Source organism: Haliotis rubra, unplaced genomic scaffold (assembly GCF_003918875.1).
Source record: "Haliotis rubra isolate DU_JTF1 unplaced genomic scaffold, ASM391887v1 Scf688, whole genome shotgun sequence".
Lineage (NCBI taxonomy): Eukaryota > Metazoa > Mollusca > Gastropoda > Lepetellida > Haliotidae > Haliotis > Haliotis rubra.
Window position 1 is genome coordinate 273,415 of NW_025767399.1, and position 11,381 is coordinate 284,795.

Consider the following 11,381-nt stretch of genomic DNA (forward strand, 5'->3'; position numbering starts at 1 on the left):
TTTATGGAGATTGTAACTGTGGTTTAATTTGGCTTTGAGACTTTCAAGGGTTGGACGGATATTTGCTAGTTTTCTGGAATATATATATTCCTTTGTTATGATAAATATCAAGTTCAGAACATCGTTACGTTTTTCATGAAAGCCCAAAAGGATTGTTTTCGGATCCAGGTTTATAGTAATGTCTGTTTTATCTTCAATCCAATTTAAAAAGGTCTTGCCACAGCCTATTTACGTATCTGCATTCAAACATCAAATGAACAATGGTTTCTTTTTCAGCCTTGCAAAATGTACATAGTGGTGATTCTAATATATTATAGTTGTATAGGTCTTTATTGGTTGTGAGAATTCTGAGGACAATACGATGTTGAAACCATCTTTCATTAGTGTTATGAACAGCTCTGAATGGTACAAAATGATAGGTATTCCATAAGTCAGGTGGAAAATTGTGATGAAGGTCGTTTTCCCATTTACATTGATATCCTAAACTTGGAATAGATTTAGCCTTGTTTAGTAGCGTTGTGTAGAAAATATTGCAGCCTCTCTTATTTTTATAGAGTATTTTTACATTCGGGGGAATAAAGGGTAAATGTCTTTGCTTTGTCAATAGCGTAGCTTCTTGCTTTGAATATTGTTTTATTGAAGATACTAATCCCGCATATTCTACGAAATTTGTCTCTACTCTATACATCTCTTTAAACTCAGTGAAAGACAGAAAGGATTCATCATCTTTTAGTACGTCATTTATAAATTTTACATTTGCTTTTAAGTAGTGTTCATATAGTATAGATTTGTTTCCAATTTTTATATTGTTATTTGCCCAAATATACTGTTTGCAAAAGTCGGATTTCGTGTAAGGATACCGTTCTTGTAAATCAGCCCAAGCATCCAGAACATCTTTCCAGAAAAGGTTTTAAAGTTTTGGAATGATGTGTGTTTTCAAGTAATTTGAGCCCATTTCTATTGGGTTTGTATTTTTTACCATGTTATTTAAGATATTGTTGAATTTAGAGTTTGTTGTAAACAGCCTTCTTATCCATGATATTTTTTTAGATTTTATAGTTTCGAGTATATCTGGAACTTTCAAGCCGCCTTCTTTATAGTTTCTGTTTATCAGAGACCTTTTTATTTTATCTGGTTTGCCTCTCCAAATAAATGCGAAGATCTTTCTCTGGATCATTTGAATTGTATTTATTTTGGGGTTTGGTAGTGAGGAAAATAGATGATTGAGTGTGGGCAATATCAGGCTTTTCAGGATAGTTATTCTGCCGAATGGTGTGAGATCTCTAAGTGACCAAAGTTTCATTAATCTATCCATTTTCTTTAGTTTATCTTTATAGTTTCTTTCCACCATTTCTGCCTTATTATGTTGAAATATGATACCTAGCAGTTTGAAAGGTCTTTGCGTCCAGTCCAGATTATAGTCTCTGCAATACTGTGTACTTGAGAATTGTTTAGAACCTATCCACACTACTTTAGTTTTATCAATGTTTATTTTAAGACCAGAGAAGGATGCGTATTGTTTAAGAACTTCTAATGTTGTTTGAAAAGAACGTTCAGACCCGTCTAAGATTATAGTTGTATCGTCTGCGAACTGTGTTAGCAAATATTCTAAGTCAAACATTTTTATCCCTTTTATTTTGTCATTTTGACGTAACATGTGAGCAAGGATTTCTGCGACTATGAAAAATAGATAGGGCGATAGAGGATCACCTTGTCTACAGCCTCTAGTAATGTGGAAGAAGTCTGATGCAAAACCATTTATTGAAACGCTAGAATTTATGTTGTTGTAAAATGTTTTAATCCAGTGTTTGATTGATGGTCCAAAATTAAAGAAGTTAAGACATTTCTCAATAAAAGACCATTCCACGGAATCGAAAGCTTTTTCAAAGTCTATCATTATCAGTAATCCTGGTATATTCATATACTCGTAGTCTGTATATTCCACAATGTCACTGACCAATCTCGTGCATTCGCCAATGTATCTACCTTTCATGAAGCCTTTTTGATCGTCGCTTATTATTTTCGGGAGTACACGTTTTATTCGCGCTGAAATTACGGACGAGGCTAGTTTATACGATATGTTAAGGAGTGATATAGGTCTGTAGTTTTTAATTTGGTCTTTAGGTTTATCTTGTTTGGGAATACATGTTATAAGGCCCTGTTTTTGGCTTACCGAAAGTTCACCTGTTTTGAATGCGTGATTCAACGAGTTAATCAAATATTTGTTAACATCTTGCCAAAAGAATTTGTAAAATTCTGCAGTAAATCCAGATGGTCCAGGACTTTTATTTTTTTTCATATTTTTAAGAGATTGAAGTACTTCATCATATTGTAGTGCGCCTTCCAGGCATTGAGATTCTGCTTCAGTTATTTTAGGTATAGTGCAATTTTTAAAAAGTTCTTCAAGTTCTACATCTTTTATTTTTTTACTAGTATATAGATTCTGAAAGTAATCTTTGGTATGTTTAATAATATACTGAGTCAAAAAAGAAACTTCACAAAATGTAATTTGAAAAATAATGAATAATTTTTCTCTGATGATACATCTATGTATCCGAAATGGGATCCCTATCTTTCGACTCTAGAAAAACGTTATCAAAACCCACTCAAACCCATCCATTCGTCGTGCAAATGACGTTAGTGGCAAATCAGGTTTTGCACGTGCAGTCGATCACGTCATCTTCGCATCGAAGTTTTCTTCATATGCTAGTGTTTGCATTGGCCTCAAGAATTGAAAAAAACACTTTTAAACCAGAGTTCTAACGGTACTTGAAATGCCACGATTGTTAAATGTGCAACGTGAACGTGCCGTTGGCATGTTGCAAGCGGGAAGATCAGTTATTGACGTCGCAAAAGCAATGGGATGCAGCCGTCGTACTGTGTATGACTTGCGAGGTCGTCTACAACAAACTGGCACCACTTCTGATCGTCCAAGGTCGGGTCGTCCACGTGTGACGTCACGAACAGAAGACCGTCAAATCGTCCTACGTCACCTACGGGACAGATTTCTGCCGGCTACACGAACCAGGGCTGAGATGTTTAGAGGTCGACTGTCCTCACAGACCATTCGAAATCGGTTGCGGGCTGCCAATCTCCATTCTCGACGTCCATATCGTGGGCCAATATTGATGCCGTTTCATCAACGTCAACGTCTGCTGTGGGCCCAACGTCATCTCCGATGGACCCAGAGAGCCTGGAATCGAGTCGTCTTTAGCGATGAATCCAGGTTTACCCTCAGATTCGCGGACGGCAGGCATAGAGTCTGGAGACGACGTCGTGAATGGTATGCCCAATGTTGTGTACAGGAAGCCGACAGATTCGGGGGCGGAAGTTGCATGGTGTGGGGTGCTTTCTGTGGGAACAACCGTTCCCGACTTCTGGTCATCCGTGGAAACCTCACAGCTGCTGCTTACCGCGACCAGGTGCTCAACCCTGAACTCGTTCCTTTCATGGCGGGTCATGGCCCAGGTCTACAGTTCCAGCATGACAATGCTCGGCCGCATACCGCGATGTTGACACGAAATTTCCTTCAAAATGCTTGAATCAACGTCATGGACTGGCAATCGAGGTCCCCTGACCTTACTCCAATAGAGCACGTTTGGGATGCACTTGGGAGAAGGCTTCGTGGTCTTATGAACCAACCTCAGAATTTGCAGGAACTTGGCGCTGCCTTGCAAGAGCAATGGCGCAGAATCCCCAACCACGTGTTCACAAGCATCAGGCAGTCGATGAGGAGACGGTATTTGGCAGTGGTGAATGCGCGGGGCGGCCATACACGATATTGAACTGAGAAATTTCGCTTTTTTATTCTTTTGACTTGACATTCTGTATACCCATGTTTTGGAACGGCGGTGTAACCTAATGGAACTGATTATGGCACTGTCAGTGTGTCGAGTACATCACACAGATCTCAGCAATGAAATAATAACAATTTCACCATCTTACCATCTCTTGTTCTTTTATAGTGCCCTGAAGAAGGAATGTGAAGTTTCTTTTTTGACTCAGTATATCTTTAGCTTCAAATATAGTACCGTGTGCAGTTTCTAATCTAGCAACGGATTTATTTTGAAAGTTTTGTTTTTCAAGTGACAGGAACTATTTCGACGGTTTCTCTCCCTGTTCATACCATTTCGCTTTCGATCTTTGTATAATGCCTTCTGTTTTGTATCGGTTAAGTTCTAATTGTTGTTCTTTGAGTTCATTTATTTCTTTTAATAATTTATCTTTATATTCTTCGTTCATGGCTGCATCTAATTTGACGTCAAGGTTTTCAAGTGCTTCATTGGTTTCCTGTTCTGCTTTAATTCTTTCTTTCTTGTTTTGAGATGAATATTTAATTGTATATCCTCGAATATTATACACGTTTATAATATAGTCTGATCATTGTACAATTTATTGAGAATGTGGAAATGTTTTTGTCACTTACATTCATGATACAAACGAAGCATTCTCGGTGTGCTTACGTGCGTGTGTGTTAAATTTTTCTCTCTCATCACTGAATAACCTTAAATGTTTTATTTCTGTAAACTATGTTCAAGTACAATGTTAACTATACATACACAGTCAATGATTACTGCAATTGCACTGACAAGCATTTTGTTTACCATTGGTGACTGTAGTTCGAATCTCAGCTTTGCACCAATTTATTCCCGCTCTAAGAAGATCATCTCCCATTACTGTCTGACCCTATCTTTTTCTAGGTTTTAGTTCACGAAAATAGATCTGATGAAAGTTTTGCCGGGTTCTGAAGACCTCATAGTTATTCTTCCGATCCCTCGTGACCACCACATGCTCAAGACCATTCAGTGCAGACATTCTCTGATAGGCTATTTGTGAAAGTCGGAGTTTCCTTTCCTTCAAAAATAGCTTCAATTCATTTTGAACAGACACTAAACCTAAGTGCCTTCCACGATGTAAGGTTGAGTCTTTGAGATGGCCGGGTTCCAATGAATAAACGTTAGACGCCTTGATGCATGTCCATGGGGTGGAGTTACCTGCCTTGACAGAACCGGATGCATTAATTGGTAATGTCTCTCGTTCTTAAAGTCCCTTATATGAATTTTTCTTTTCTACGGTTTTTGACAGAATCATTTTGTGCAATATAAACTGGTTGCCCGGATGTTTTACAGGATGGAATGATATCGTCTTCACTGCTTCATGTGGATTCATACTAACGGCCCATGCCCCGGCTGCATGTGTATAGTTTGCCAGAAACAGTCTCCGAAACTGAAAAGAAAATTGAATACATATTGTAATATTAGTAGAACTGTATTATGGTTTACTTTTAAGCAGCCTGCACGTAAAGAGAAGGGATTTTATGCAGGTCCTTCAAATTGTTTCAGAATGTGTCAAATTGGGATGGCTGGGACCGTGGCAAACATAGTTTCGATGATTGAGACTTTTATCTAGTGTCATGAAAAAGAGACTGATATCAGAAAGAACAATCATATGTGATTATTTAGATGTTACTGAAGACCTCCCAATATTTACCATACCCTGTTCTGCCATGAGCAGGAAAGACCAGTCACGTTGTGTATGCATCTCCCTAGTTCTGTGTCCTCATGAGGTGTCGCTGGGTTCTTCAGACAGCCAGAGAGATGGGGTGCCACTTGCCGGAGGATGGGGCCACTCAGTACCACACCAGGACCTCCCAAACAATAAGGTGTCTTTTCATGCAGACCTAAATGTCCTTTTTCTTTTCTAGCTCCAGTGCCTGGATGTCCCATGTACTCATGCAGAGAGCTGTTTATAGACGTCAGGAATGTTTTTAGAAGGTCCGTATTTACATAGACGTCGTCATCCAGACGCATAAACCAGTGGAAGTCGTTTCCGTGGTGTTGAGACATGTAGCGGAGCATCTCAAAGCTCTTTCGTTGTGGCGGGTAGGACTCATCACTGACATTAGTCAACACTACTACCGGTAGGGATGTGTTGAAATCTTCACCAGTCCCAATGAAAAACACCAACTGACCTGGGAAATCTTTACTCCATGTTTTATAGATAGCATCAGCACGTGTTGACAGATACTTCCGAGTGGTCATGATACCAGCGAAAACAAGCTTTTCGGGGTCAGTTTTACAACAATTCTTATCATGTTCTTTCTCATGCTTGCGGAACCTGCATCCTCTATGCCACCATATCGTGAAGAGTGCCTGACTAGTAACGAAACCAATTAGGATACCAATGATGAGCTGGAGAACACAGCAGGCACACCTGCCCATGCTTTCCTCTGCAAAAGAGGATACTAAAGATACTAAACGATATCTGTCTCGTTATGTAGTTTGTACGTAACACATATACAATATGAATTCACCGTTTAAGGCTTGTAATTGAATATTCCGAAACAAAAACACACAGGCTGTGAAAAAGAAAGGTAACAGGGGTATAATCGTAGGGATAATGATTGCTTGATTTGGTTATATAAACATACACAACTTTGGTGATTTCCAACAGTAATGTTTCTTCTTCTAAATACTGAAAACCTGCATTCTAGTTGCCTGGGACTTGGTGGGTGCCTTTATGGTCTTTAGAAAAGTAGCAGATGTACACAATGTACACAATGTAAACAATGTAAACGCCAACCTAGATGGTTTGACAAACAATGCGAGTTGAAACGTAAAGGTACCAACTTCTTGATGTATTTAGAACAACGAATGATACACGACACTGCAAACGTTACCTTGAAACTAACAAAAGTTTTAAGAAACATTGTGATACTAATTATGCACCTGCAAACATATCATCCGATACATGGTTTGATTATTTTAGGGATCTCCAAAACCCCCAACTAACTGAAAATTCACAATTTGACAAACATGTTAGAGAGTTTTTAGATGGTCATGATGTTGGTAACTGCGACGAGTGCAGAAACTGTGATGATTTCTTAGCTACAGAGATCTCTGACGAAGAAATTATGAATACAATTAAGTATCTTAAGAACGGCAATCCCCTGGTGCAGACGGTATTCCCGCGGAGGCTCTTAAACAGTCATGTTCATTATTATTGCCATTTTATAAACGATTCTTCAACGACATATTGAACTCTGGGAACCATCCAGGATCATGGCATATGGGTTTGATTGTGCCCTTATTTAAGACTGGAAACAGGAATGATCCGAATAACTACAGGGGGATTGCCCTTCTTGATGTTCTTAGTAAAGTCTTCATGTCCATTCTAGAGTCCCGCATTAAAATGTGGGTCACCACGCAGGAACTGATATCTGAATCACAGGCGGGATTTAGGGAAGATTATAGCACAACCGACCAAATATTCATTCTCAATTCCATAATACATAAATATATCAGAAAGAAACGCGGCAAATGTTATTGTATTTTCGTCGATTTCAAGAAAGCTTTAGATACAGTGGAAAGAAGTAAACTGCTTTCGGTTCTCCTAAATAATGGGCTACACGGTAAAATAAACACCTTGCTTCGTAATATGTACAAAAACGTTAAGTCTGCTGTTCGGTGTGGTAAGCAAACAATGACCGAGGTATTTAACTCTACGACAGGAGTCCGTCAAGGTTGCATTTTATCCCCTATTCTATTCATTCTATATATTGATGAGCTCGTTAAAGATATTGTGAACAGCGATTACAGTGGTGCATTTATTGACGAGGCTGTCAACATACTCTCCATTCTCCTGTTTGCCGATGATGTTGGAATATTTGGGGACAGTGTTATAAATTTACAAAAGAAAATTTACATTCTAGAAAGGTATTGCAAGAAGTGGGGACTCTCTATGAATACCGACAAGACCAATGTCGTAGTGTTTAAAAAAGGTGGCAAAGTATCAAAACATGAAAAGTGGTACATTGGTAATGAGAAAATTGAAACTGTCAATTATTACAAATATTTGGGATTAACTTTGTCGTGTAGAAATATGTTCTCTAAAGCTTGTGATGTTTTATCCAAGCAAGCCGAGAAGGCTCTGTATCCAATCAAGAAATTTATCTGTACCTAAAAATCAGTGCTTCCAGACATCGCTTTTAAAATTTTCGATGGAAAAATCCAACCTATCCTATTATACGGGGCAGAAATCTGGGGGATAGTGTATCGACACAACATTGAAAAGGTACATTCAAATTTTTGTAAATTTGTCTTACGAATTGGTTACCGCTCACCCACAAAAGCTATTTGAGCTGAGTGTGGACGATATCCACTCTACGTAAATTACAAAGCTAGAGTAATATCATACTGGATACGGTTGCTCAGACAGCCTGATTCTCGTATTTCGAAACGAGCGTATCTCATGTTAAAACGTTTAGATGATTCTGGAGATATTAATTGGACCTCAGCAGTGCGAGAGTTATTGTTCCAGCATAGCTTGTCTTATGCCTGGTTGAACCAAGACGTAGGTAATAAAGAATTGTTCATGTGTATATTCAAACAAAGATGTAAAGATATTTATTATCAAGAGTGGTCAGCTACCGTGACTGCTTCCAAATATTTACGCACATATTCAACCTATAAACTTGACATAATGCCGGAAACTTACCTACGAGTCTTGCCCTCTGCTCATTTGCGTAGAGCACTGACAAAATTTCGATGTGTTATTGCTGGTTTTAACATCCAATTATACAGAAGATCGAAAAGTGCAGATATCGCAATTGCCATGTGTCCACATTGCCTTAAAGGTCACATAAACCCTAGGGGGTACGAATACATAAATCACTAACTGGCATCGTTATAAATGAAACCCCGTCATTAAAACTACTCATTTCGACCTTTAATTGACTTAAATCGACCTTTTTGACAACAGTGCACAATTCTCACCCGCGAACGAAATTTCAACCAATCAGAGCGGCGCGCCTCTGTGACGTCATATGAGGAATAGCTTTGAGGGCCGATGCAGAATTCATCTACATTTTAAGGGTTAAATTATCTTGTTTACAGGCTTGTATAAACCTGAAATCGTGACAATTGTTGTGGAAAATGAAAGCTATATGTTCTCACAATCTACTGTCATTTAATTTTGTCTCCTGCTTTGCCTAGTTTCCCAGTTACAACTTGTTTTCATAGACGATTCTGTCAAAATCGATTGGTGTCGTTAGGCCCTATTTGTATAATGACTGATCCAAATTGATCCCATTTCTGTGTTTTTTTTTACCTCGATATTTATTCATGTCATGTAAAAAATCTGTTTGTATTCTCAAAACAGTGTCGGCCCATAAGTTTTCACATGCAATACAGCAATTAATACTCCCTTGTTGTAACCCGTGTTAAGTGGTATAAACCTACACATGTTATTTGTCATCATTCACTTGATGGTCAGTTAATGAATTTATAACAGGTATAATTAGTGGTAACACACTTAGATTACCCGACAAAAGTTCCCATTTGGCATTTCTTGTGTCTGGAGTAAATATTCAACATTATAAACATCGATCAAAGGATTAACCGATAACACGCTGATCGATTAATTACTGTTGTCTTACACAGCGGAATTGTCAAAAGGTAGTGTTTATGTATGTAGATTTACTAATCTATACTGAATACACTCTGTCGTGTCGGTGTCTGCGTAAAAACAACGTCCTTCTTTCAAAGGATTAACCGGCAATACATTGATTGATTGCCCATTATTGGCTAACTAAATTACTGTTTTTAAAGAAAGGCGGACATTATGCAATTAGTTGCCAGGTGTGCTATCTTGGGTGACCAATGAGACTATACACCAATACCTGAAAAGATTTATCACTTTTTCGTATATTAAACTGTTAAAAGACACATCATTTGGAACAGTTTTGTGGATATTGATGGATACATTCCTCGAACAAGGTAATGGCCTGATATTGTTCCTATAATTTTAATCTGTTTTAATTTTAATATTTGCATTTTGTTTTTATTCATTTGTCGTAGCATTCAACAGAATCATAGTTTTCGCCGTGAAGTGTCATTAGACAGACAACATGCACTAGGGTGTGTGTGCGAATTATGATTCACATTTGCAAACTATAAAATGTCTAGATATTACAGTTCTGGTATAAATTCACTACAAGTATCAGCAGATCGTCTGCTTTTTTTTAGTTTCAAAATGCATACAAGTATGATAATAAACTAATTAGGATTATAAGACCAAATATAAAGACGCACATTGACTAGTATCTACATACTGGTGAGTGGACATTAACCATGTGAATGTAGCAAGAAATTTATCGCGCAGTATTGTCACTTCGACCCCTACCTCGCTTCCGTGGAAGAAATCGTTATGTTATAAGCTGTGTCATGCAAAATCCGTTTGGTTATGATTCCAATACATATTTAACTACGAGTAGAAAGTAGTCTTGATTTTCTAACTTGAAAACAAACTATAATCTCATTAATTCTAACAGATTTTTTTATTTTTGAAAATGGCGGCGCCCTGTCGGGAACATCCGCCAGTCTGAGGATAAATGGTATTTAGGTTTGTTTTCACCGAGTTACAAAATCAAAACTACTTTCTACTGGTAATAATATATATTTTATTGATGGCCAATAGGATTTTGCATGACTTAACGTATAACATAACAATTCTCTCGTGGCAGCGAGGTGGGTGTCAATATAATACTACTTACAATATTATTGTTACTTCGACCACAACCTCACTTCCGAGGAAGAAATCGTTATGTTACAAGTTGTGTCATAGAAAATCTTTATGGTCATCAATCATATGCATATTTTACTACAACTAGTAAGTAGTTTTGATTCTTTAACTTCCGTGAAGCGATCTGAACACAAGTAAGATATCGTTTCAGGCTTCCACAACGCTCGCTTCGCACTCACAAACATAACCCATTTAGCACGAACTGCGGGGTCCTGTGGAAATCTGTGCATGGGGACACCATCGCCCGACCCCTAGGAGCAATTGACGACAAAGCAACGATTCGGCATGTCGTCGTTGATGTCGAGAAATCATCAAAATGATGAGCGTGCTACACATTTTCTATACAACTAACTGAAAATCGTTCCTCATATGACGTCACTGCAGCGCTCTGGCGACAGAGTTACGTAACCTGTCTGTGGTTTCGTTGGCGGGCGAGAGGGAAGCAGGCGACTTTTTTGGCCACTTTTAATCGCTCGGTATTAATTAACCACAAGTTTTTAAAGAATAAATTTGGTGTTCCGCATAAGACTAACCACAAATCTTTCATATGTAATGGTTAAAAGAGTAACAAAAAAACAAAGTTTAGTGGTTCTTTAAACTAGATATCCTGAGCAGTGTGAGTATTAAGGTGTGTGAGTATTAAGGTAAGGATAACCTTTAACGGACCAGTTGTCTTTACATGTGGCATTTTGTAACATTACGAAATGACATTTAGGTAGATATAATACTAATTCATGGTTCATATGACCTCATTAAACTTCTATAGACGTTGGCCTGTCTTAGTAAAACATTGTTACTTC

The 11,381-nt window shown here is 38.1% G+C and overlaps 1 protein-coding gene across 1 annotated transcript; it reads right to left on the reverse strand.

Moving 5' to 3' along the window:
• Positions 1-4,500: 4,500 nt before the first annotated feature.
• LOC124258238 (chondroitin sulfate synthase 1-like) lies at positions 4,501-6,220 on the reverse strand. Its single transcript, XM_046692305.1, has 2 exons — positions 5,496-6,220; positions 4,501-5,226 (listed from the first exon to the last, which is right to left on the reverse strand). The coding sequence occupies exons 1-2, from the start codon at positions 6,039-6,041 to the stop codon at positions 5,041-5,043; spliced, it is 732 nt and encodes a 243-aa protein (XP_046548261.1). The 5' UTR covers positions 6,042-6,220; the 3' UTR covers positions 4,501-5,040.
• Between the last annotated feature and the right edge of the window lie 5,161 nt (positions 6,221-11,381).

What these genes read in the sequence shown, in the direction of transcription:
- LOC124258238 (XM_046692305.1), bottom strand. Translation starts at nt 6,041, where the DNA reads ATGACCACTCGGAAGTATCTGTCAACACGTGCTGATGCTATCTATAAA. An exon ending in CCTGCTCATGGCAGAACAGG is followed by an intron (nt 5,227 to 5,495) that starts GTATGGTAAATA and finishes TTTTCTTTTCAG; the next exon opens with TTTCGGAGACTGTTTCTGGC.